The following is a 27874-nucleotide window of genomic DNA, read 5'->3' as shown; positions in this document are numbered from 1 at the left end:
TTATTTTCATAATTAACTGGACCTTTATACACACATAGTTTTAACTGTAAAAGAATAATAAGAAAAAAGTACATGTATGCCCATATTGCTCTCTCTCTTTCTGAACACCACACCCAGCTGGTCTGATGGAAGCCTGATGTGTTCTAGGACCAGCTGAGACACACAGTCCCTCAGTTGTGTCCTGGGTCGTCCTCCCAGTGGAGCGTTCTGTAGGTCTTGGCAGCAGGAAGCCAGCAGTATCACGTCATCTCCAGAAAGAAGAGATCAAATCTGCTTGTCCCTAAAACCAGACCCCCTTACAGCCCATGGCTTATCTAGAAACTCTGTCCATGAAGGTCATGAACAGAGCTGGTGACAGAGGGCAGCCCTATCAGGGTCCAATATGCACCGTAAACAGGTCTGACCTATAATACAGACCATACACCTACTTCACTTGTACTGAGACCAAATGGCCCCTGAAGGCACCACACATGGCACCATAAGGGTCACACTGAAAGGCCTTCCCCAGGTCCCTGGTGTCAGCCCTCCTGGAGAAGCTGAGAAGGTCCATCTTCTTTATCTAAACACACCATCAGGTTCCTCTTACAGTGAAAGGGGGCCAGAGATAGATTATGGTTTTGTTTAGTTTTTTAGCAAACACATGAAAAGTTTGGAGTTAAAAAACAATATGAGGACTGAGAGTTGATATCCAAGGAAGAAAAGGTTTTATTTTACTCTGCAGAGGAGAACAACACGACCGGCTGAGTGCAGCTCAGTATTGATTTGAGGCTGCAGCATGCCAACCCCTGCATAAAAAGGGGACTCCCCACACATTAACATTTCCCAAGAGAATCACTTTAGTTGATCAAAGGACAGAGATGACAATTGTTTTCTAATCACACCAGGACGTGAGAATCTTGACATGTTTCCTCCCTTATCTATCCTAGGGGGAAACTTCCTTTCACACTTCCTTCCTTTCCTTTCATCTCAACAAGGCTTCTAAGTAATCAATCATTTCAGGAAAAAATAAAAGACAGACTTTAACCTCACTCACAAATAGGTCAAGGAAAAACACCATTCCACAAAAGCAAATTATAAAGTAGGCATTAGCATGAAGGATCTTGCCTAAGGACCAACATGGATTTGAACTCAGGGGCTCTTGTCCCTTTAGCTAGCCAGCTGATAACAGCCATCTCCAAGTTAGGCTCCTAGGGTGGATTTAAACCCTGCATGCCCCTTGGTGTAGTACAAAAAGGATGCTCATAGTTAAGCATTTGAAAAAAGCCTAGCATCCAGCAGTACTTTATAATAAGGTTTCCTGATAAACTTCACCAACCATAGTTAAGATAGAGGAGCGGCTCATCCATACACCCAGTAAAGGTCTACACAACTGGACAAAATCTCAGCTTAAATCCAACATGAAGCTATGAAATTTAAAGTTTTGCTCTTTTACTTTTAGATACTTACTTAATTTTCTTTCTGGAAATCTCTTTTTACCATCTCCCACTAGGGGGAGCCTTTAATCATCGTTCATCCTCATAACAAGGATACTGTAGGCTGCAGTGGAAACTCAGACCACAAGAAAGCATACAGTAAGTGGAACCAATACTTTAGGATCAGCATAAGAACACCTCTATCAATTACAACTGTTTGTGTGTAAGCCTTATTTTGTAAAAAAAAAAAAAAAAAAAAAAAAAAAAAAGAACAAGAATTTAAAAAACTTTATTAAGCACGCAGTGTAAGGTATAAAAAGCAAACCTAAACCTTAAAATACAGGATAGACTTGAGGCTAATATTTTTTTCCATCTTATTTTAAAAAGGTTTGGGTGTCCATCTCTCTCTCCTGCTCCTCCTCCACCTCCTCCTTCTCTTCTCCTCTGCCTCCTCATCACAAATGGCACTTTTTGTCCTACCCTACTTGCAGCAGATTTTTTTTGCCTGTGACTTAATAAAAGATTTAAGTAAAATAGAGTTGCTTTTATTTGTAATATTATAGTACTTAGTGCATAATGAAAAAAACAGAATTAAAATACAGATACGCACAGGGCAATCTTATTTCCCTGGACTCTGTCCAATTTTCTTAAAATATTCCTTTTTCTTCATGCAATATAGTTTAGCATGCTTTTAAGGATAGAAATTGGTACTTTAAATAGAGTAATTCCATTATTTATGGTGATCCGGATTAATATCTGGCTGCAGGTGCATAAATGGGCTGATGCTTTCGATTGCCCTTCCAGTGCAGATGGAATATTGTCACTGCCAATCCTTCCAGCATGTCCAGAGAGTAAAACACTGCTTATCTAACACTGCTGATAGTGGGAGTGTAGATCTGTTCACCTTGGCTGCCCTTATAGAGGCGCTACAGGAGTATAGAGTCAGTGACTCAGTTCTCAGCTCCACTAATCTGGAACAAACTAGAAAATATAAGGCAACCCAAGTCGCTTTAAATCAAGTTAGAAAACATAATTATTTAGAGTGATATTTGACTACTATCCAAACATTATGTTTTTGTGACCGAGATAATGTTAAAGGAGAGACTTGGAGTAAAGATGCTTCTCCTTCTTACAAGAGGAGTCAGCTTAGGTGGCTCTGGCATCTGTGCCAGATGCCTTTTGGACGCCTCCTTCAGGAGACGTTCCAGACAAACCCCACCTGGAGGAGGCCCACAGGTCCAGCACATGCTGGAGGGAGTCTGCCTCCTGTCTGGAAATGGAATACAGCAGGATTTCCTCAGATGAGCCGAGAGAGGTGTCTAAGGAGAAGAAACTCTGCAAATGTATTCATATTTCCAGCAGTCTGCCACAAAAAGGACATACAGAGAAACAAAGAACTTCGATCCACCATTCAACATGAAACAGTTCCAGTGGAGTTTAACAAGTATGAGTTTTACATACAAACTTATCTCATGTTAATAAATGCTTAGAAAATTTTACTTTTTTATTAAGACTCTAAATACATCGTTTCTACCACTTTGTTCTATTGCAGTGGTCTGAGAAAACAGTTTGGTTTAACTCTAATAACATATGAAGGTAGACTGCAACTTTCCTGCAATCAGAATGTGGATGCCTAATCCAGTAGGTGGCGGTATATCGCTAATTTAAGACTGTTGTATGACCTGTGGATTCCCTTTCTCATAAATAAAGAGTCCAGCAAAATGTCATTATATTTGGCCTCCGGGCAAAATTTCTGTCCCCAGAATATAATTAAAATGAAGTGAATGTAGTTTCAGTGGCTATAATATTAAGTGATGCTTAATGGGAATTGTAACTTAATGAGTAAGCAAGTGAAATAAGGAATACGACATACTATTTTGGTATGTTGTTGTTAGATAAAATCTCAAATAACAACAAGCAAATATCTGATGTTCCTTTCAATTAAATAAAGTTTTCTTGTCATTGTCTCGGCACCATGGGCATTGTTTTACTCCTTCTCCTTTGCTCCTCCCTGGCCTCTCATCAGGTCCACCCGTTTCTCCTGCTATTTATGCCACTGGTGCCCTGCCCATGGTGCCAGATTATTCAAGCTGTTTTCAGTGAGAGTAACTCCAGTGTTCTGATCATATTTCAGATTTCCTGATTGTGACCTGTTTCTGTCAAGTGGATTCTGATTTTTAGTTTTGCCCCTGTCGACTCTGTTTATCTGATCTGTTTCTGGACTGATTCCTGGATTATACTGGCTACCGAACCTGGACTGTTCTTCTTACCTCGGCTTGGAATCCCCATCTCTACCTGATGGGCTCTCTGATCCTCTGGCCAGTGAACTTGGTTCTGCTACGACTACAGCTCTGGATATTCCCTTCTGGACACTGCTACTTCTCGGCGTCGGCTGGCATCAGCTCCGCTCATCTCTCAGTGGAATCTTCCACTTCCTCTGGGAACACTGACTGAACTGTTAACCAGGTCAGTGACCATAGATCTTAGTCGTTATCAGCCCATCATTCTTAGTCATTGACCTGAGTTTTCTATTCCAACAGAAGATCGGGTTTATCCGTTTCAGATGACGAGCAGCCGCACGCCCTTCCTAAATAAAGACCGTTTAAACTGTTTGATCTGTCTGTTTTGAATATTGGATCCAAAGTTTCGAGCTCCTGACAGAATAATTTGGTCCTTCACATTTCTACTTGAATGTCCCGATAAAAGATGAGATCCTAAACAACGTAAACAACTTTTTTATAAAAGCCTCTTATATAAAGAAGTGTCTGCATTTAAATGGTGCAATAAAAGCTTTTATTGGTTTATAAAGTTAGAAAACGAAGCTTATATTATACAACAGCTTTCAGTACAGTAATATATACATTTAAATGTTTCTAGGCACATATTGTCTCATTTCTTCTCAGGGACGGTCATCTCAGAAATAAATGTTTGATGGAAAAATTGTATTTTTGTTATGCATTGAATCTCATTTAACTGGTAATAAACAGAGAAATTTTATTTTAAGTTATTAAAAAGTATATTTACAGAAGAAAGGAAACTGATATACCACTAGGATTAAATTGGTGAAAAAAGTGTCCTTTCACAGTGAGATAGAAAAAAAAAAACTTTCTATAATAGCTGCAATTTTATATTAATATATATACATTCTCATAACAAATTAAAGTGAATAAATTCTATACAGGTCTGGTCAGGTGGACGGCGAATGGACAGCTGATGACATCACTGCCGGTTGTGATGGAGGATCTCTGCTATGGATGAAGCTCTGAAAACACAAACAGTTCAAATATCAAATCTCTGCTAATATCTATGTGATTTTTCATGAGGTGTGTTGTGAATTGTTTATTATAATAATATTTTATAATAAAAATATAGTTTAATACATATGAACTGAACTGATTTTACAGTGAATCAGATGTGATAATGTCTTTTTGGTTTGGTTAAAGACACTCTATTCTCTATGAACTTTAAAAAGATGACAGTTTCACCTGCTTTTGCTAGCCTTGTAATTTGTCTGGCCAGCGGAAGCATATCTCACTGTAAGGTCCTATGTCATGGGGTCTGATGGTTGGTTTCACCTCATCATGGCAGGCATGGATTTACAAGGCAACTGACAGTGTTTCCTTTATTTAATCTCTTTTCTTTTATACTCTGAAAGTCAAACAAAGCTGTTGGCATTTCTATGTCACTAGGTTCCCAGAGATGGAACCAGTGTTGGAACACCACCACCTCCTCGAGAGGGTAGGTCTCCATGATACTGACCCAGTACCCACCGGTACTGTGACCGAGTTCGATGGCCTGCTGGCCCACATTGGAGAATGAATCACCCATAAAACAGAGCGTTAGGTGAGATGGCATTCTGGAGCAGGAGGAAATGAGTGCCAGAACACCTGCAGAAAGAGAACCAGACCCAGGAAGAAGCTGCCAGCTGTGTACCGATCTGGAACTAAGGAACCACAGCAGGAGAATGGAGAGGCCTGCAGGGGAAAGACCACACTAGGGTGGGAAGAAATAGCAGCAGCTTCCCAGTCTAAACTAAGAAAAAGAACAGAGAAGCACAGTGGTAGATAGGGGAAGCTCACTGGGAAAACAGCTCCAGTGTGAAAAAGCTATATAGTGTTGTGGCTAGCTACAGAGGCAAACTGCGATGGCTCATAAGAGCACCACAGCAGATCGGTCAACTCCACTGGGCGACAGAATGCTAAGGACAGGGTAGGAAGGCTGCCCAGAACTATGCCAGTGGTACAATGGAGAAGCCTGTTAGTGAGTCAGAGCTACGAGAGGCGAAGGCTGGCAGGAGTTAGCCTCCAGAGGCCAACTGTGGGAGAGGAAAGGATTGCCACGGAGGACCAGTAAGGCTCCCCCAGCAAACAGCAGTAGAGCTGAGAAGAGAAGGCATCAGCTGACCGGTGTACGCCCTGGAGGTAGGACGAACAAACACTTCTTCGAACTAAATCAAAAGAGCTTTTATATCCCACTTAAAATCCTCTTAAAAGCATTTCAACTTCATCTTGTTAGGAATCCAGTTTGTGTGGGTTGTGTTTTTTTTTGTGTCTGTGTCTTTCTCTTCCTCTGCCCACCAGGTGGTGCCCTGTTCTCATTGGTCCTCTTGCACACCTGCGGCTGGTTGGCTCATCACTGAGGACTACTTAAGCTGTGGACTGTCAGTACCTCGACGCCAGAGTGTTTGCCAGTTTTGGGAAGCCATCCTGCAAGCTGGATGTTTTTGGCCTTCTTCCCGTGGAAGGATTGTTTTAGTCTCACACTGAGCAGGGGATTTACCTCCACAAGTTCCGTTCAAGACCTACTGGATTCCAAGTGACAGTCTGCTCCATAGTGCCTCAGGAACCAACCAAATCAAAACCTGTCCGCCCTCCAACGAGGTCCTCCCTCTGGTTAACCCACACAAGACTGGATTCTGGGAAGAAATTTTTCTCAACTATCAGGTTCACCAGATCCCTTAAGAAAATCATCACACATCTGTGTACATTATTTTCTCTATTTTCCATTTTAATCAAAAAAAACTTTGTCTTGTTGTGCAGCTTCACTGTAACTCAGAGCTACATCTAGTCCTGGGTTGGATTTGGCTACATAAACGTTAACAAAAGTTGTGATTTTTCGTCGGAAAACAAATTTCAGGGAATCCTCTAGAATTGTGCCATTTGCTTCGTTAAATTTGTGACCTGTGTTTTACTCAGCTTCAGTTCACTCCCAGAGCCGCCCTTGTACATAGAGATCACAGGGGAATATTTCGCTCCAGCTCCACATAGTTATTCTGCCCTTGGCCAACAAACTTCACCTGCATTGCCCGATGGTGGTCAAAGAATCTGGTGGCACTAGTGTGTGGCAACCTCAACTTTGTCCATGAGCTTGAGCACAGCTGTGGCTACAAAGAAGTGTACCACTATCACTGTGTGGACAGGTAATGAACGAATTTAATGTAGAGCACTTTCGGGTCTCCTGACTTAAAAAGGTTCTATATAAGTACAGGGAATTAACCATCTATATGTATTATGGTAAACTGAAAAAAGGTGCCAGCATCCCTGAGATACCAGATCCTGTATGTATATTCCCAGCATCTGAAACTGTTGTCCGGCAAACAGGAGGATTACTGTGGACACCATAGTTAAAGCGAGGAGTGGCTGGAGCTCAGGCAGAAGCATGGAGATTACACCTAGAGACTAGGCACAGAGAGCACAAGCAGCGGTGGCAGGTGGCTGAGTTTTTAAAACCCCACAAACCTTTAAGAGTTTCCCACACATCACTGCATGTCAACAAGTTTTTTTGTCTTTCATAATGATTAAAACTGCTTCATCTTGGCTGTACAACTTCACTTTACACTTTCCTCCCATCCCTTTACTCTTGAAGGTGATCCGGGAAGGATAACATGTTAATCACTTGCCCCGGCTGAGTCATTCATATGTGGTGTACATGCCATGATATGAGGTCATCAATCTGAGAAGTTATATAGTGTTCTTAGATAAAACCAGTATGAAGCTAAAGAGGTTTACTGTTAAACACGTTCATCACACACTTTTTATTTAACCTAGGCATGAGGCAAAAATGTTCAGTTCACTAAGTAATGATCTGCCGGATCCCCTTAGATGCCAAAAGGTACTGTTGCAGGTCTACTTTGAGCTCTTTATCCAATGACACTCTATGTCTAAGGAAGAGTTAGGGCATATACTGGTGAGGATTCTCAGTCATCTGGGTCATAATCATTCCAGAAAAGTTAAAACAAATCAACTGGACTTTGTTTCCAAGTTTAAAGACGTTTTGCTTCCCATCCAGAAAGGTTTTTCTATTTATAATATCAGAATTAGAGTTGAGTTCGAAGCTTTATAGAGTGGCTTCTGTAAAAGTAAAAAAAAAAATCCACTGGACTTGGTTTCCAAGATTTGACGACGTTTTGCTACCCCTCCAGGAAGCTTTCTCAATTCAAATGTCTGGATCCGCAGTGAGTTTGAGTCTTTATATAGACAAGGCCTTGTATTGCTTGGAAACATGTAAATGGTAACCGATGAGCGGGTGGTTTGGTTCCATTGTTAGCCTGTAATACCTGCAACCTGTCTATGATTGTTAAGGGTCGGTCATTAAGGAGGTATTGTTCACCGGCTGGAGCGGGGAGGTACTTTGTTCCTCTGTGATGGGGTGGGGGTTGTGGTTTCCATTTGCATGTTTCCAAGCAATACAAGGCTTTGTCTATGTAAAGACTCAAACTCACTGCGGATCCAGACATTTGCATTGAGAAAGCTTCCTGGAGAGGTAGCGAAACGTCTTCAAATTTTGGAATATCAAGTCCAGTGGATTTTTTTTAACTTCCCCCCTTTGGAATCGGGAGTCGTTTGGGTTCTTTGTTAGTCTGTAATACCCGATACTGGTCAATGCCTCTGCGGGGGGGTGGGGGGTCAAAAGTCGGGATTGTTGGGCTGGCTGTCAACAAATTAGGTGCATAGTAGGTTTACAAAAGCTTGTTAACATAAATGGCTTTCTTCACACCCCTTTCAAACCACCTGTCTTCTTTGTCCAAATTCAATGCCCAAATCTAGAATAGGGTTGCTTTGGTTTGATCCTTTCTCCATGATCATAAATGAAGTCTAGAATGTAAAAGGAACAGTATACTTCAACCTCCATTCAACTATCTCTCATTAAATCACAAAATCAGTTGAAGTTCTCTTCCTGAGGCAGAGACCACCTACTCCGTAACTCCATGAGGAGTTTCTTTCTTGTTCCAGTTTAGAAAAATGATTTTACACCATTGTCTCTATGGCAACCCTTTGACCTCCTGCCCAAGAATACCCCAAATAGGATCTATGAGCATTGACCCCACTTGGGAGGGTCTAATCTGGTCCAAAACAGATAGAGAGTAAATATTAGGCTCCCACCAGTCATCCTTAACCAGAGTGAATAAGGCAGGTTAATCTTTATCTTCAGCTTTTAGAGCTCATTTCCTTTACCTTTATGGACTATGGAGTTCTGTTGAATATTCTCCAATTGTCATGATCTGGCCTGTTTGCTCTCCCCTAATTAGTAATTCCTCTCACCTGCCCTCTTCCTTCCCAGCCTCAATTATAATTTATTCCTCTCACCTGTATCCTCTGGTTTATATTCAGTTCAGCCTGAGCATTCAGTGCCAGATCATTGCTTGTCTTTCTGTTAGTCTGTCTGTTTGGTTTTTTTGTCATGGTCCTAGCAGCCAGTGGAAAGAGGGTTTTTGTGTTTGTCTCGTCTTCTGATCGTCCACTGTTCCTCCCCTGCGGAGTCCTCTGGGTTTTTGGCTCATTATGGGGGGGGGTTCAGTTTTTATCTAAGTAAGCCTGGCTCCAGGGTGGAGACCAGTTTAAAGTCTGCTTCAAGTTCCGGTTCCTTTCGTCCTGTCTCGGCTACCCTCTTCCACTGTGCCTGCCTGTCTACACCTGATCCTGTCTGCTCCTGTGCATGACCACCTGGTCATGCTTCTGGTCCCAGTCTGACTCTGAACCCTCCTGGAAGCCTGTGCATGTCTGGAAGTCTGGATCCTGCCACCTGTCTCTGTTCCTGCCTTATCTGGATCCTGCCTGTTCCTGCCTGTTCCTGTCTGTTCTGGATCCCTCACCAGGATCAGCTTCCAGCATCACCTCTGGGACTGCAGCACTGGGGACTCTCGTGGTCTGGACTGTTAAACCAGAGTGTCTGAGATTGGGCGGTGCCCCGCCCCCCCGCCTGCAGTGTCCGCGAGCCACAGCTCCGCTTTTGTTTTGTTTTTATTTTAATAAACCTTTTGAACTTTCCTACTGACTGTCTCTCCTGAATACTGGGTCCATCTGTCCTCGATCCATGACAGAATGATCTGGCCACAACAGGACCCATCGGGGAACAGTCAGTAGGATAAGGTTGGTTTTTCTTTTTGGATTAGTTTTTCGTCCCGGTTCTGACATGCGGGAGCTTCTGTTTCTAGTCTGTGTTTTGGGTCTGTGTCTCCCGATGTCAGAAGCCTGTGTTTTTTTTTGATCTGTGTTCTGTCTTGACCCCACCCGCCCTGCTTGGTTTACTTTTTTCGTGTTATTTGGTTCTGGTTTGGGCGTCTGGAATCTGCCCTTGAGGGGGGGGCTCTGTCATGATCTGGCCTGTTTGCTCTCCCCTAATTAGTAATTCCTCTCACCTGCCCTCTTCCTTCCCTGCCCCAATCATAATTTATTCCTCTCAGCTGTTTCCTGTGGTTTATATTCAGTTCAGCCTGAGCATTCAGTGTCAGATCATTGCTTGTCTTTCTGTCAGTCTTTCTGTTCAGTTTTTATTTGGTTCATGTCCTGGATCCTAGCTGCCAGTGGAAAGAGGGTTTTAGTGTTTGTCTCGTCTCCTGATCGTCCACTGTTCCTCCCCTGCGGAGTCCTCTGGGATTTTGGCTCATTATGGGGGGAGGTTCAGTTTTTATCTAAGTAAGCCTGGCTCCAGGGTGGAGACCAGTTTAAAGTCTGCTTCAAGTTCCGGTTCCTACGTCCTGTCTCGGCTACCCTCTTCCACTGAGCCTGCCTGTCTTCACCTGATCCTGTCTGCTCCTGTGCGTGACCACCTGGTCATGCTTCTGGTCCCAGTCTGACTCTGAACCCTCCTGGGAGCCTGTGGATGCCTGGAAGTCTGGATCCTGCAACCTGTTTCTGTTCCTGTCTGATCTGGATCCTGCCTGTTCCTGTCTGTTCCTGTCTGTTCTGGATCCCTCACCAGGATCAGCTTCCAGCATCACCTCTGGGACTGCAGCACTGCGGACACTCATGGTCTGGACTGTTAAACCAGAGTGTCTGAGATTGGACGGTGCCCCGCCCCCCCGCCTGCAGTGTCCGCGAGCCACAGCTCCGCTTTTGTTTTGTTTTTATTTTTAATAAACCTTTTGAACTTTCCTACTGACTGTCTCTCCTGAATACTGGGTCCATCTGTCCTCGGTTCATGACACCAATATAATGATCAGCTCATGTTTCTGGTGTTTTTTTATGATACCTCATTATGAGCAATAACATGCATTTTTCATGAACTGTAAACTACACATGAGGCCTTTAACCTGGAGCTGTGGAATTTCATGTTTTATCATCCAATATCAGCTGTGAAATTCTACTTAGGTTTGATTTAAGTTATAGAAATACAAAAATTTGTTTTGTCAACAAACTGAATAAAGGTTTTTATATGATGGGAGTAGTTTTACCTACCGTACTTTGGTTTGGTTTGTCGATGTTTCCTTTTCTCACGCATGCATAAAGCACACATGATCCATCCCCTGAAAATGGAAATAAATATGAGTTAGAGTCATGCAGATTGAACGAAGAGGGAATTAGATCTCTAACAACAGATTTTTTTTTTCTCATAATAAGGATGCACAATGTTAAAAATCTCAGGAAGGCGATAACAAATAGAAATATTGTGATGATATACAGTAGTAGCCATTAAAAATGTCCCCACTGTCCTTAATGGACCTTTAGTTAGTCCTTGGCTGGTACCCTGAGATTCCTTTTTTAAACATCAATCTTGGCACTAAAATATTCTCTACATTAAGGTTTTTAGAAGATTGACCTCTCCTGGCCAGACCCTGTAATTCAGTTAAAGGGTGGAAGTAGGCTGACATTTACTGGGAAGGGCCATTTTAAATGGTGGCTACTGTAAGCTGTAATATAAAGCGATTTTCTTGTTTTATCTCTTCCATCAGTGCAAAGATCAGTCTGTGACCTTAAATCTGTTGGGTGGTTTCATTGTTTTGAGACTCCTCTGCCATGAGACCTTTGATTAAATGGTTAAATACTAAATTAGTTTTAAAAATACAAGTTCATACCATGTAAAATATATATTATAATAATTCTTTTTAATAGGTATATTGAGCATCATGATGTTGCCTTGACAACACTTTGGATTAGCATGTCAGGTAAATATTTTCTCTATAAAATGCCTTGAGATGACTTGCGTTGTGAACTGGCACTTTGTAAAATAACTGTATTGGGGGAACAAAAAGGAGTATTTCAGAACTATCTAAACATTAATAGATTAACTGGTTGTTTTTCATCTTCTGCCGTTACCAAACAATAAAGCATTTTAACATGTTAGAAGTTCTCTTGAAACGGATGCAGAGACCACAGTGATGCACTTCTGCCTCAAAACAATGAAGTGAAAGTTCACAGGATAAAAAACCACAGCAACAGTTTGATGCTGTTGTGGTTTTTCATAAATATTACAGGGACTTTTTTTTTTTACTTTTTAAATCTAAGTGTTAAATAAACTGTCAAAACTTTGTTGTTTTAATTCTCTTTGGTCTTTCTTTTCAATGTATCCTTTTTTTTAAACTGGAAAGTATTTTCTTTTCTGAGATGTGATTTTTTTTTTTTATGCATGACGTAAACCTTATGTGTTTGACAGAGAGAAATGAGGACAGATCTTAGATGGAGATAAAGTAGAGCCGCTTTGTCTCACCATCTGTCTGTCCGATGTTTATCTGTTCATCTCTGGTGTCATCCGTTCTCACTGCTGAGTAAATTGAAGCCTGGTCGCTGTCTGGGAGATAAAACCCACACATGACATTAATGCACAAGCAGCAGTTGGTCCAGAATCTGCTGGTCCAGAACCTGCTGGTCCTTACACTACTGCAGGAATTACGAATAACATCATTAAGGTAATCAACTGTCCAACTGTTATAATGAGTAAATATTCATTGTCCACTTGGTTCTGATTGACATCGTGGTTAGTCATTGGTTTCAGCTGCTGCTGCTAAAGAACCATCTGCTGCTGAAACCATGAAAGACAGTCTTAGGTTTGCTTTAGAGGAAATGTGAAAAATAAACCACAAAGCTGCAGACATATTCTGCAAACAGAGTTTCATAAGATCAAGACACAGGAAACCAAAGGTTTTTAGCTCACACGGCATTTATCTCCATTTACTGACACATTGACAACGAACTGAAAACGTTTGCAGTTACTCAATTAAACTGCTAATAATAAAAATCTATGTTTTAGCACACAGGCAGAACATTTCATTAGCAGACGATGGAAGATCTGGATCCCCCCCTGTCCCAAATCATGCAGGAAGAAACTAGTTCTGTCTTGATTTACCTTACGTTTCCTTCTGTGGTAAAACCTGTCACTACATCAAGAGGTGTGAATAAACACCAAACCCACGAAGTTTGCCAAAAAAAAGCTATAAATTTCTTGCTTAGTAATAATAAAAGATCCAATCAAACATGGTGTTTGACTCCATCTTTCAACCCATCCATCCATCCATCCATCATTATGATATTTCTAATGAAACTTTTATTTGTACAGCCCTTCTGAGATTGAACACTTGATGGCCGATGTAGTTAAATTCCCCCATTATTTCATATAATGTTTGCTGCTACATCCTTTTATCACAGCCTTGTGTTGCCATATAAATACGATGCACTTCAACCTAAACCTCTAAAGCGAGGCATCCTGTCCTCTGCTGCCTTGATAGCACTGGGTTAAGGCAACGCTGAGTCAGCGCCTCGAAGCAGGCAGCTAGAACTAATACGGCTTCGGGCTCCACAGAACCTTCTTCAACCTCTGAGGGGGTGAAAAATCCCCCACCTCAAAAGCTTTGAATGTGGCATATCCACCTCTGCTCTCTGTTAATGTTTATGTGTCGCTAAGCTTGTCTCCACTGCTCATCCCCACATTTCCCACCGAGCAAAGATTGGTTGAAAAGACGACATGATTTATGTCCAAACAACGTCTGCATTCGGCTGAAAAGCGAATGGTGAAAAGCCCTAATATTTAGATCGTTTAAAAGACATGGAAACATGGGTTTACATCATTGAATCTATGTCTATTATTGGACTAAAATGGGACTAAATCAGATCAACCAAACATGATCCAATTTTCAACTACTATTTCAGGACTAAATCAAATATGACGGACCAACCAGATTTAACCCACTCCTAAATGACTTCTGGTGTTTGGGGGGGTTAGCCCTGCCATTCAAGCTCTCTAAGCACCATCATTTTTTTTCTTTTTTCTACGTACACTTCAAAGCATAAATCATGATCATCCCAATGCCCTACTTTCACTTAAATTTAACTTAAAAATGCACTGTAGAGGTCGTCCATTCTAAAAAAAACCAGCAACAGTTACCGGTACTCCTTTCGCCTCTGACATGTTTCTTTTGGTTTGACTATGGGCATGGCAGCTCTTGCTTTCAACAGAGATATATCCTTCAACCATGATACTGCAACATGATTGGGTGACCTGTTTTGGATCAGTCTCTAACAGTTTAAGCTGGAGTGGTAATACACTGATTCTCATGTGTTTGTAAAAGCACAAATACCACAAGAATTCAGCATGTGGGTGAAGTTAATGGGCCTCACAAAGATGGAAAACTTTACCTTTCCTGAATCTGGTTGGTTGTAGTTGCGTTTGTACATCACTGTATAGAAGCTCTTCATCTCCACCTTCATTTTCAATAACTAGAAACAGACCAAAGGAAGGTGGTGAATTTATAATCTGAGGAGTAGATTACAGAGAAGACCCAATATGTCTGAAAATGGAGTGTTTTTGTTCTGTCTGGTATTTACCTTCAGGATTCCTCTGGACATGACGTCTCACCAGTAGAAACAGAAGCAAAAGAATTACAAACAAAGGGATACATAGAAGAACAATAAGGAGAGGAAAACGTGAAGAAGTATCCTGAGGAGATAGAGAACTGGACAAAGATGTGGATGGAGGAGGGTGGGAGGTGGTTGGTTTCCCTGAAATGAACCAAAGATAATTATTCAGTTTTTATCTCATAATGAAGGTTGAAGCAGAGAGAGAAGCTGCTGACCTTCAACAGAGATCCAGCTGGATGGAGACTCTCCATGACCCCTGATGTTACACCTGTAGAGGCCTTCATCAGAGCTGGTCACATGGTGGAGGGTCATGTGACCTTTGGGCTCAGTCCCAATGAAGGAGCCATCTTTATAGAAAGCAGCTGGGAGGTTGGAGGGAGTGGTCTTTGTTAGACAGCTCAGAGTGACGTCATCTCCCTCCATCACAGGGAGGACAGGACTCTGCAGGATCACTGATCCACCTCAACACAGAGACAAACTACAGCATTTCATCCATTTCCACACAGCTTCATCAACACTAACTCCACAGTCTGATCTTACCAGTGACAGTGAGCTGGATGCTGCTGCTGGCTGCTCCCTCTCTGGACGAACACCAGTAAACTCCACTGTCTGATGGGATGAGGTAGCTGTTGGTACAGGTAGAACCATTTAGTTTCCCCCATCCATCTCCACACTGAGTCCCGGTTCCATTTGTGTTCCTGCATACAGTCCATCCAGCAGAGCTGTTGTTCTCCTCACAGCTCAGAGACACAGAGTCTCCTTTAAAGAACTGAGATCTGCTGGGACTCACAGTCAGACCAGCTGGGAGGACTGAAATATAAAAAATATAATAAAGCATTGATCATGTTTGTTCCTGCAACCTGATGCTAGCATGTTAATGTTCTTTGCAAATCTTTAACTTGTTTTCCTGTGAGTATTTAGCCTCATTAAAAAGTTAAAGTAGAAATGCCTGACCTGGGTTTATCGTGCAGAACAGCATCAGGCTTAAATCTGCAGAGAAACACAAACTGACTTTAAGAGAAGCGATTCACAATAGTATTTCAGACATTTATAATCCAATTATTGTCTGAGGGGAGCTGTGATAATTTAACACTTCCTTGTATTTTGTCAAAATCATACAGAGGGCAAACCTAATGTCATAGTATGTGTTTTAATGCAGTTTTAGGCAGAAATAAAGAGACGGTTCTTACCAAGCAGACATCTGACTGATGCTTCCTTCATTTCCTCTTCTTAGTGATTGACCTCTTTACATTGATGTTACTGAGACCAAGTGCCGCCCGCCCTCTTCCTCTGAGCCTGTTTTTTTTTCTTCTACTTCCTCCTCTGTTGGCACAGTGGTTGACAGTCAAAACTATCATATGTCATATGAAAATGTGTTTCTTTTTCTTAGAAACACCAGAGCCCTGTTTGAGCCATAAAGCCTGCATGTTTTAAAAGACCACTGATGCAAACTGACACTTATGATAAAAAAACAGATTCAACAACTGGTTTAGCATTAGATATCATTTATTGGAGTTTGTATCAGTGTACGACTACAAAGGACATGAATCACACATTAATACTGATGCAGTAAAGGCTTACACATATCTAGGAAAGGACATAGGTTAAAAGTATTATTTTGCTTAATCAGTTGGCTGACATCTAGTGGTCATAACCTAGACTTCAATTTAAATTTCTCCTTTAATTTTACAAATGCTTTTGTTTGTGTGCTTTGTTTGACAGTTACTTTTTAGCTAGTTTGGATTTCTTCGATGTGCTCTGCTCCATATCCAGTTGTGTATTCTTGGGCTTTTTTCCATTTGATTTAATGTTTCAATCAAGGATACATCCACTAAACAGCCAAAGTAGGGGGTAACCACTTGCCAATCGCTCAGCTATGTGGATCAGCTGTAACACCAGGAGAGTGATACAGCAAGTAATAATAGAAAATTTATAGTTGGGCTTTAGATGAGGGTAGTGGTGATGTGAGAATCCGTACTAAAATATGGATACCTCAGATACAAGAACTAAAGGCTCTTAAATGATTTTGTCAGGGTGCTTCGATGACGTGGCTGATGTGATCAGAACAGCATACCGCGTCGGACCAGTATACACATAGTTATATGCATAAATGTCGTCAGTGGAGGCGTCAGGCTGATCCGCCGGAGAGGGAGTGGTCTTCTTGCCTCGGCGGTGGTTCCTACGCCTGGAGGAGGCAGATGGCAGGGGGGAACCAACAGCAGCAGAAGGTGGAGGTGCGGGTTCGGAGGTTTGTGTTAATATTAAGAGAGGTGGTCTGGGTGGTGAAGGTTTATTGGATAGTTTTGCAAAGGTGTCCTGAATGTTCCAATTAATTTGATCAATGTATCCGGTTTGTTGAAGAAAGATCTGGTGTCCTGGATATTTTTTTGAGTTCGGTGAGAAGTGAACTTGCTGCTGAAATCCGCTCCCAGGGTGGAGTGATGGTGGAGAGGTCTTCTATGGACTGTCTGAGGAGTTTAAGAAATCGATTGAATGGTTCTGCTGGGTCCATGTTGGCTGGATCGTTCTGTCATGAAATGGTGGTGTTGGTTTGAGGACCCAAATGCAGAGACGAGTGACTGAGATAAATTTAAGTAGTTTAATTAAGGTTCTCAGGCACATAGGCTGAAGGTTCACAGGCGCAGAGGCAGGAGTCAAAAATCCAACAAAAATATCTCTTGAACCAGAATCTAGGAGACATCAGGGAAAAACCAAAACCAGGAAGAGAAGTAAGACGGACAGAAGATTGATCAGAGGTTGAAGGGAAGTTAGACGACGATCCAGCAAACAGGAACCGAAGAGGAAGGGCTTTTAAAGGGGACAGAGACAGGGAGAGGCTAATGAGGGAAATTGAAAACAGGTGAGAGCAAAACAGAAAACAGATCAAGAGAAAGAGGACACAAGAGGGCAGCAGAGGATAACAAATGAAAAGCTGGAAGACAGGAACTAATAAGAAAACAAAATAATAACCAAATAACTAGGATAATGAAACATGGTGAACAGGAAACTAAATACTAGAAATCAAGGAGCAAAAGAAAAACATAACAGAAACAGAAATCTAACAGCTGAGGGCTACTTCATGGCTATCGAATCATAGGAAGGGCTACCAATACTGACGATGAACAAGAGGGGTCAGCGTTCACCTAAACTTAATCCAAATTAAACACATTTTTATTGTTAACTTTTAATTTCTTATTTTCCTTTACACATTATAATTTTAAAATCTCTATAAATGCTAAAATGCCCTATATGATTACTATGATGAAATGCTCTATAAATGATTAAAAAGAAGAGTCACAGAATAAAATAAAATTTCAAACTTAGCCCACTGCTGAGTTGCTGTTTTCAGAAGGCGTTGAGGGCACCCCATGTGGTCCTTGAGGGCCCCGCGTTGGTGACCCCTGTTATAGCACATGCATTTTGACTATGGGTATGCTGGGTTTACTCTGGGCGTTTCTTGTCAGTCCAAGGCTTTCCTCTCATTGTCAAAATGCTCAGAACGTAAAGCAGTTTGCTTCTTTTAACTCTTTGGCAGTTGCAATTTACATAGTGATAGCAGTGGAACTACAATGAATGACAAAAACCTAAGCTCAGTGGATGCATAGACATTAGAGGTAAGCAAGTGCAGCGAGGGCACACGCTTTGGCATTAGCGGAACACATCTCACAGACGACACGAAGAACATCAAAAAGATCAGATAATGTCCTTTATAATTCAAAGCTCAAAGGCTGTCCTCTATCTATAATTTAAGTCAACATGTATGTATGAATATTTGCAAATTGTAATGATTTGTAACGGACATGATTGTAGAGCGTGTTAGACAGTTAACATTTATGGACGTTGGAGATCGGCCGGTTTCCGGTGTAGGCCTGTTTCTCTGACTGTAATGTGCTCTCTTTGTCCTCTGGCATGGGAGCTGTTTCGGAGCTCGTCTGCCTGGCTGTGTGTTTCCTGGACGGGGCCGCCTTTTACAGCTGCTTTTTGTGTCTCTGCTTCCGTCTCCTTGAACCCCAGTCGGCCTCAGCAGATGGCCGCTCACACTGAGCCTGGTTCTGCTGGAGGTTTCTTCCTGTTAAAAGGGAGTTTTTCCTCTCCACTGTCGCTAAAAGCATGCTTAGTGTGAGGGATTGCTGAAGAGTCAATGAGCTGATGCAATCAACTTGTTTTCCATAGATAAAAAACTTGGAATCAATTTGACTGAATGATCTGGTGATAAAGTGCCTTGAAATCACATGTGTTGTTAAATGGGGGTAACCACTTACCAATCACTCAGCTGTGTGGATCAGCTGTAACACCAGCAGAGTGATACAGTAAGTAAAAATAGAAAGTTAATAGTTGGGCTGTTTTTACATTTATTAAAAGCACTCTCCTCTCTGTAATTCAATTTGTAGATCACTAAAATAAGATTCTTCCTGTTAAAAATCCCATTCCTAATCAGAACCAGAGGTGGGTAGTTGTAATTATTCAGTTACATAAAAAAAAAAAAACATACTTGTAGAATCCTTTAACTACTGAGTTTTGTCATTTTTATAACTCAAAAAATATTAGATCAGTTGATATGATCATGGATCTTAAGCTGACCAGTTAGCTTTTTTACTCTAATTTGAGTAACTTCTTTAAAGAGTATTTTACTTTTAACTGATTACAATCAGGATGAAGTAGTGCTACTCTTACTGAACTACCATTTTTGGGTACTCAACCTACCTCTTGTGAGAACTGTAATAATAGAGGTTCTAATTTACATCTTTTCCACAGAAACTGAATTTCAGAAGGTAAAAAAAATTAGTTGTACTAGTAAGAAATAAGTTTTATATATCTAGAAATGTTTACATACTTTAAGTGGATGTTTTGACATTTATCAGCTTGATTTATTATTCATTTATGATATCTGAAATAAATGTATTCATAGCCAAAATAATACAAATGATGACCAGTAACATTAGGAATAGGGAGATCTGACATCTATTTCTAGACATCCAGAATGTTTATTCCAGATGTGAAGAATGTAATTCTGTTTGAAATTGTCATTTTGACAAGGAAAATAGTTTTTTTTTTTTTTTCGCAGATATCAGGAATACATATTCAGTACTAGTACATATCAAAACATTGTTCTAATAGATGAAATAGATTGATGTTACCATGCCAATAAATGGTCATTATTAGCGACTATCAGTCCCATAGAATGGCTTCAACATGTGTCAGTAGACTCCGAAGATTGTTATCACCAAGTAAATCCTAATCCTAAAGTAATTCCTTTCTCTCTGTGGAATTAATGAATTCATCTATGTGTAATCTGAAAACAATTTCAGAAGTTCTTCATCTAATGTAAAAAAAAAAAAATATATATATATATATATATATATATATATATATATATATCTGCATCTCACTCATATCAAACAAACTAAACACAAGTAATCGCATGCCCTGTCAATGAGTTGTAGAATCGTCTCCCTACAAATACTTAATTCTCTATGAAAAGGGGTTGATAATTCTTTAATAAGATCCTGGTCTAATGGACATGCAATGTTTATTTTTAAAACTATTGTGTCTAACAGACCTAGTGAATGATTTTTTTTTTTTAATGCAAAAAATTACAACAAAAATCTGACTAAATCAAGAAATAAAACAACGTGATTGGCTGTAAGGAGAGCAGACAGAGGACACTGAGTTTACTGAAGAAAACATGCTGCTGACCAGGTTAGCTCTGAGGAGAATGTTACTATGGCAACAGAAACAAAGGTTGAGTAATCTCTACTGGTGAAACAATAGTCAGAAGCTGGCTGCGAATTTAGACGCAGCTGGGGGTTTCCCTGATTTCAGATTTAGAAAACTTCACTAAGCCTGCTTCTTGAAACGAACCCCAGTACAGAGTGAACAATGAGCTTTGGACTCCGCCACTCCAAAGAAGTTTGATACTGGCGACATCTGCTGGAGAGAAGAAGTATTGCACACAGAAATGCTTGAACCCTGAGAAACTTTAGTTAAAATTAACTAATTATTTAATGTAAATATAATCTAAAAAAAAATGTATATTAACTGAATATAAAATATTATTAAAAACTGCTCTTAACATTTTTTTTCCATTTGGGATCAAATAAATAAATAGTTTCTAATTCAAAAATGTTCTAATGTGTTGAAGGTTTAGATAAAATAGTTTGTTTATAATAAATAACCATGATCAGGTTTGACCAGTCAGGTTTGACACGCCAGTTAGGTTTGACCAGTCAGGTTTGACACGCCAGTTAGGTTTACGTTGTTTTTCCTGTTGTTGGGGCGACAGTGGCGTTGGATGTGGCTTGCCACCATCAGTGTGTGAGTGTGTGTGTGAATGGGTGAATGAATGTAGTGTAAAGTTCTTTGGTCAAGTCTCCTGACTTGAAAAAAGGCGCTATATAAGTACATACCATTTACGTTCTAATGTTAAACAGCTAATTGTTTTGACCATTCATCTGTTGTTTTAGTCTTTAAATTCGGTAAAGCTGAAATAAAACCCTCCCTTAGTGATGATCTAAGGGCCTCTTATTCAAATGAGAATCCCTCACAGCCAAACTGTTTTTTTGCAGCTGCCAGTTGGAACTAGTCCTGCTAAATGTAAGGAGCTGCTCTTACGTCCTCATGGCTGCTTTAGCACTGCTGTTAGTCTGGGTTCTGGTGTCAACATACTCTGATGGTTCAACAAATCCTGGTAAGTTCTGCTAAACACATGAAAAACTCTTTGAACTAACATTTATCGCTGTGGCTTAAACTAAGCGGGAAATTGTTACAGAAATGTTGTTTTAAGCAGAAATGTTCACTTATTGGTGTTGATGCAACACTTGGTTCTGGTAGAGTCCAAATGGACTGACAGAATGAGTTGATGCACAGGTTAATGGAGGTCAGACAGATCTTAACCTGTGCAGGTTATGTTTTCTTACCCGAAAGCAAAAGTTGGAAGAAGCAGAAACTGAATTGGCTCCATCTTAATTTCTTCTTTTCATTTTCATGAAAACAAATCTTCTGCTTGTTTTTTTCTGCTGAGAAACAAAAGCTAGGTTTATTGATGTATCAAGAAAAATTTATACATTTTGCAAACTTACTGAGATGGCAAAAAAAAAGCAACAGTGCTGAATAATAACAATTGTTTAATTAAATCTAAGCTGACTTTGAACAATTTAACAAATTGTAATTAAAACAAACAATTATCTGTTATTTTTAGCTTTTATTATTGTGTGTTGTCCTTATATTTTAGCAGTGAAATAGTAAAGTTTAGACTAACTCTAACAGCTAAGGCTTTAATGTTCTCACCTTTTACTAAAGTTAGAAAAACATGTATGAACAGATCTTGCTTTTCAAGGGAATAATCCAATATAATGTGAACATGTCTGAACCAAGCCTAGAGCCAGTGAGTCAGATCGCACAAGCCTCAGGTGACTGACTAGAAATCAACTCAAACTGAAAGAGTTTAGGTGCATTTTCAATCTGGAAGATTTCCTCGATAAAATGGCCATTTCCAGATGGCCATGTTATTGAAATATCTCGCCAAAGTTCTTCTGATCTCCACGCCTCCTAGGCAGCCAATAGCAGCCAAGATTCATTTATAATTATTCATATATGGTCAAGTGTGACAGCCTTCAAATCAACAGTTTATCGTCCAGTCCACCAACAGTATTCAGGACATTTCCAATCTCATAAATAATCTTTTTTTCTTTAGCAATGCTCAGCTCCACATCTTCTGCTGGTGTCTGTGCACTAGAATCTATACAGTAGCAGCAATTCAAATCTGACCAGGAGATTATGCTTCTCTTTAGAGGTTAATGCTCACAAAATATGACACAAAGAATATTCTAGTGCAAATATTGATGTTTAAAAAGGAATAGTAGGGGACCAGCCAAGGACCCATCAAGGAAAGTGGGGAAATTTGAATGGCTACTATTGATAATTTATTAAATGTCAACAAATCCTCTATTTGCCCCATTTTTTCATTGTTAGTCTCTCTAGGTTAGATAGTTATCATCAACTTTTTAATAAATGTCAGTTTTTATCATTTGTTATTACTGTGTGAGCTTTTATTGAAAAGAAGAAAAAAAACATCAATCACACTGACACAATACAAAACTTAACTAAAAAAAATAAAACGTTTAATAGCCACCTTAATATTTTAAACAAGATGCCAACCTTAGTTGTCTTTATCTGTAAAATAAAAAATGTTTATAATTTTTAGCTCGGAGCAGAGGTCTGACTGACAGGAACAGGAACAGATTGATTAAATCTAAAGGTTGGGCAATAAAATATTTAGTTAACTTCATGAGTTTAATTTTTATAATTCCGTTAAAGCATGATTGAAAAGCAATGTCTGACTTTCATTTGTTTATTTACATAAAATTTGTTAAATCTAAACACTTCTGAGACCATTGAACTTATATTTTATTAAATGAGGGGTACCTCACCAACTATTTTGTCCATGTTTGTGGCACATTTCAGTAGCAAGACATTTTTAAGGGCTGTACATGAGGAAAAAAGGTAAAAAGAAGTAAACTGCTTAAAGGTTTTTAAATAATTAATTAACAAACATCGTTAAAGAAAATACAAATTAAATGATTGAAATAAAGAAAAGAATATAGAAAAATAATAAAATGGCTGATCAGATAAAATAGGAAAGTTGGAAGGAAACTTAATATCTGAGTAGCTCAGCAAAAGGCCAATTTAATCAAGTGCATTTTTAATCTAGATTAAAAACAGCTGAAGGTTTAAGCACCAGATTAATGGACCATATCCAGCGAGCAAACGTTGGTTGAAATGACATGATTATGTTCAAACACCGTCTGCATTTGGTTGAAAAGTAAAAGGAGAAAAGCTATAATTTTTAGATCATAGAAAAGACGTTTTTTCAACATATATTATTCGACTAAAGTGGGACAAAATCAGGCTGACCAAACAGCCTAATTTTCAACAACTTTTTCTGGACTAAATTAAAAAAAAGGGACCAACAACATTTAGCCTAAAAAACAACATCTAAATGACGACTGGTGTTTTTTAGAGGTTAGAACTAAAAGCTGCTTTTCCTTTTTTGGTTCTGGAGATTCCAAGTAGATTTGATCCAGAAGACCTGATAGGTCTGGCTGTTGATTCACTGACATCGAGTCTGCAGTGTATTTACCAGCTCAGCCATTCAGAGATTTCTAGACTAACAAGGATTTTAAAGTCTGTTCTCTGAGATAAAGGGATCCAGAGGAAAGACTGTAGAGCTGAGCGGATTTGCTGTACTTGCTTAGTTCTAGAGAGAACAAGGGCAGCAGCGCTCTGGATCAGCTGCAGCTCTGATCCACTTTCTAGGCAGACCTTTGAAGACACCACTGCAGGAATCAATTCTACTAAAGATGAATGAATTAATTTATCAACATCAGTCCTTTAATCCTGCAGATGTTCTTTAGGTGATAGAAGGTGTTCCTGTCTCTACGATCCTCTGAAGGTTCAGGTCTGAGTCCATCACTACACCCAGATTTACAGCCTGATTGCTGCTTTCTAGCTGGATTAGCTGAAGCTGGCTGCTAACTTTAGAGCAGTCTTCTTTTGGTCCAAAAATTATTAAATCTTTCTTTTTTTTTTTTGTGGGGTAAAAACCTTTATTGGATCACACTGCCTTCACTGACCATCACTGCTGCAAAGAGAAGCTCATATTAAACAGATCATATATACATATATTCTATATGTAGCTTATTTCACTTCAGATGTCAGCTTTTAGTTATTATTTTCTTCTTCTTTTTCTCATACTGATGTGGAGGTTTACTGCAGGATTCTACTCTGACCTCTTTGCTCTCTGTTATTTCCTCTCCTGCAGTTCTGGAGAACATCAATGTAAAACTTGGAGAGGACACCCTTCTGCCATGTCAGATTAACGCCAGCCAAATTATCAATGCTGTATCTTGGTCCAAGAAAAATCTGGACCCAGATGGTGTCTTTTTGTATAGAGATGGACACATTGATGACTCAGAGCAGCATTCCTCTTTCAAGAACCGGGTGGAACTAAAGCACAAAAAGATGATGAATAATAGCGTGTCTTTGGTTCTGAGAAACATTTCGGCTGGTGACAAAGGGACATATGAATGTAGGGTTACGCTGCGACAAAAAAGTGTTTTTCCTAACTGCATCATCAACCTGAACGTCGCTCCACGTAAGTCTGACAGTGTGTGTTTGTCTGGATCATAGGGTTCAGCAGCTTCCTTGTTGCTGAAGTGAGGCTGAAACATTCATGTTTATGCTTTCCCATAATACTGTAAAGACCCTGTGTTATGGCTCTGTGGTGGGGTTTATTTTGTTACATGTTCTTATTGGTGCGCATATTAGACTTAGACTTTAGACTTAGACAAATTTTATTGTCAATTTGTATACACAGAATGTATTCCAAACGAGATTGGGATGCATACAGCTTTTTAAAAGTGATGAGCAGCTTATAATGGTAAAATTAACATTTTCATTTATAAAGTCCAGCAATGATCAGAAATATAAACATTGAGTTGAGTTCTACTTAAAGGGACTGGAACATACACCATGTAGTGAAAATATGGTGTTTTCAAGTATGATGCAGAATCTTGATTTGTGTCTTGATTAGAGTTTCAACGTTTCAACAGTCTGATAGCAGTGGGGAAAAGCTGTTGCAGAAGCTGCTAGTCTTGCACTGAATTTTGTGAAGCCTCTAAATGATTTAAGCCATGCTTCATCAGGATGACAGCACAGCAGTTACTTATCTCCTCCTTTGAAGAATGTTCGACTTTTAGATGATCCATTTTGTTGTCCAATGAGAGTAGTTGTATTTACGATAGGGATGGAACGGTTTATGAAAACCGTCCGAACCGTTCGGTTCGACTGTCTCGGTTCGGTTCGCGTGTTTCATTCGGTTCATGCGCTGCTCCTTTTTCTCATAGGCGAAGCGTTTACACTCCAGAGCAGAAGGTGGGGGTACTGCGACCAAAGCCAACCAACAGTAGTAAACAAGAAGAAACAGAAGCGAAGCAGCGTAGCCGGGTGTAGCAGAAAAAAATCAGTTGTTGTGGAGAATTGTGTGGGTATGGCGAGTGGGAAAGAACAGGAGTTGGAAGTTGCATTTAGAGTGACCTACGATGACGGCGGAAAGAAAGTGGTGGATAAAAGTGCAACAGTGTGCAAGCATTGTGCAACACGTGTTGTACTATACAAAACACAATAGATTTTCCTAACAATCAACACAACCGAAACGAAAACCGTGACCACGAAACCGTGAACCGAACCGAACCGTGGATTTTGTGAACCGTTCAACCCCTAATTTACGAGTCCAGAGAAAACGCTTGATAACTGTAACATCAGCAGGTGGTAACTGATCCTGAACTGATGCTTATTTTGCAGCATGCTAGGTGGCATATTTGGGAAGAAATCCTTGCAGTGCCCCTTTACTGGCCAGCCGCCGCTGACTGAGCCTCCACTGTTTCAGAGGTCAACAGCTGCCACTGCTGGGAATTCTAGCTAGAAACAAATAGAACTGGACCAAGGAGGATGCTGAGTGATAAAAGAAGCATTTTGAGGCTAATATCTAGTCCTTGTGCTCTGTGTTTTTTTTTGCAGTCAGTGAATTACTGGAGCTTATCTTTACTATTGTGATGATATGAAGGGGATTGTGTTCTGTATATAGATGCCTTTATAGATTTAGAGAAGCCTAATGGCCTTTTGGGTTCCAGATCAAATGTGTTTCCTTTGCACAGATTAGAGTCTGGGGTGAAAACCAAAGACAGCAGTTTGATACTAAAAGGGATTCTATTGAGTTCTCCAGTCACCATCTCTTGACACCTCATAATGACCGCTGTTTTTACTCTACAGGATCAAGTGCCGTTAGCAGAGAACCCAGACCTGGATCTGCTGGATTGATTGCGGCTCTGACCATCCTGCTCTGTATTAGATAGTGATTTTTAATTTTATTTTTCCTGATAGTATTACATTTCACAATCATTGGTATAGTCTATATAATTTTCTTGATACACTTTACTTGCTTGTTTTCTCCTATAAAACTTCAAGTTTCAGAAGGAATCAAGAATCGTTTATAATGAAACATTTTAATGTAAACTATGTATATTTTTGCATAGTTGATATCTTTTCAATTGCTTTAAACAACATATGATGGGACACACTTTAAAAATTAACAAGTCAAGAAGAACAGGACTCATGCCTGGATACTAGTTTGACTGAGATGCCTCGTTGAGGAACATCTGCCTCTGGATCCAGGCTTTGTCTTATTGCCATGTATTTTCCAGACTTTTTATAAACTCTACAACTTTCTGTTGTCTCCGCATCAGATTTGACGTTACTGATATCTTGGATCGATCTACTCATCTTTGTTCAAAAGATGTTCAAAATATTATTGTGATGTTGCGCCATATGCCAGGATCATACTTTTTGGATATTGGGAACCAATGTCCATATTTGATATTGACATGATGATGTGGAATCAGCTGTGGAATCTCTGCAACAACCCCCGTTTAAGGCAAGGCCTCCACAGGCAAGACATATGGAAAGTCACAGAGGTGTGAACAACCACCCCCCCCCCCCCCCCCCCCCCCCCCCGTCTGTGCGAGGACAGACAAAACCACAGAGCACAGAGCATTCTCCCCTTTTTGGCTCCTTCTCTCCTTGCCTCCTCTCCCTTACCCAGGGAGCTAAGGTCCACCTTGGCTGTTTCACCACCACAGTGGATATGCGGGCCCCAGAGGAACCAGATCCCCAGAACCATCAAGGATAGGTCAGAACCTTTCAGAACCAAACTGCTGCAAAACAGACCTTTTTGCAACACATTTCTCTTGAGTTTCAGAACTTATAGAGCCAGACTGGATGAAAGAAGGACTGCCTTGACAAAGAACCCCTGCTGTGCCCTGACTGCAGATTTCTTTTGATGATATTAATCATATCACGTGTTTACTGCTGAGTAAAGACAACGCTAATTGATGCTAAGGAATGGACTGCATGCTACGCTATGCTACAGGAATACGTGTTAAGCTGTTGCTAAAGCTTAGACAAACTTTATTCACTAAGGATTTAAATACTGATATAACATTAGTGTTCATGTGTTCCTCAGATGCTTATTACATTTCAATTACCAAGTATGACCAAGAGTCATTTAATCGAATCCTGATGTCTATTCGCTGCTAGCTATTTCAAGGAAGGTAAAGAATCATTTAACTAAAGGTTATTGGTTCTTGATTAAGCAAATCTTTTAATAAAACATTATTTGGCCAAATAATGTTTTATTCACCTCATGGATTTGCATTGTGAATTGATCTGAAAACATTCCAATTTCTTTAAAATTAGTGAAAAGCTAATTTGATCATATCCCAAATTTTTCCAGATAAACTTTGGTTTCAAACACAAAATCCATCTTAAACTGTAATA

At 40.0% G+C, this 27874-nt stretch overlaps 1 protein-coding gene across 1 annotated transcript; it reads right to left on the bottom strand.

Annotated features, from left to right (window-relative positions):
* Nucleotides 1-4452: 4452 nt before the first annotated feature.
* On the bottom strand, nt 4453-27218 carry LOC119798643. The gene is made up of 8 exons (XM_038308200.1): nt 27137-27218; nt 15023-15292; nt 14698-14943; nt 14450-14623; nt 14261-14341; nt 12339-12419; nt 11090-11157; nt 4453-4674 (listed from the first exon to the last, which is right to left on the bottom strand). The coding sequence occupies exons 1-8, from the start codon at nt 27216-27218 to the stop codon at nt 4600-4602; spliced, it is 1077 nt and encodes a 358-aa protein (XP_038164128.1). The 3' UTR covers nt 4453-4599.
* Nucleotides 27219-27874: the final 656 nt, after the last annotated feature.

The sequence above is a fragment of the Cyprinodon tularosa genome, unplaced genomic scaffold (genome assembly GCF_016077235.1).
Source record: "Cyprinodon tularosa strain WSP-4 unplaced genomic scaffold, ASM1607723v1 ctg631, whole genome shotgun sequence".
NCBI classification, from domain to species: domain Eukaryota; kingdom Metazoa; phylum Chordata; class Actinopteri; order Cyprinodontiformes; family Cyprinodontidae; genus Cyprinodon; species Cyprinodon tularosa.
The sequence above is the reverse complement of the archived record's forward strand: the minus strand, read 5'-3'. Positions and strand labels throughout refer to the sequence as shown.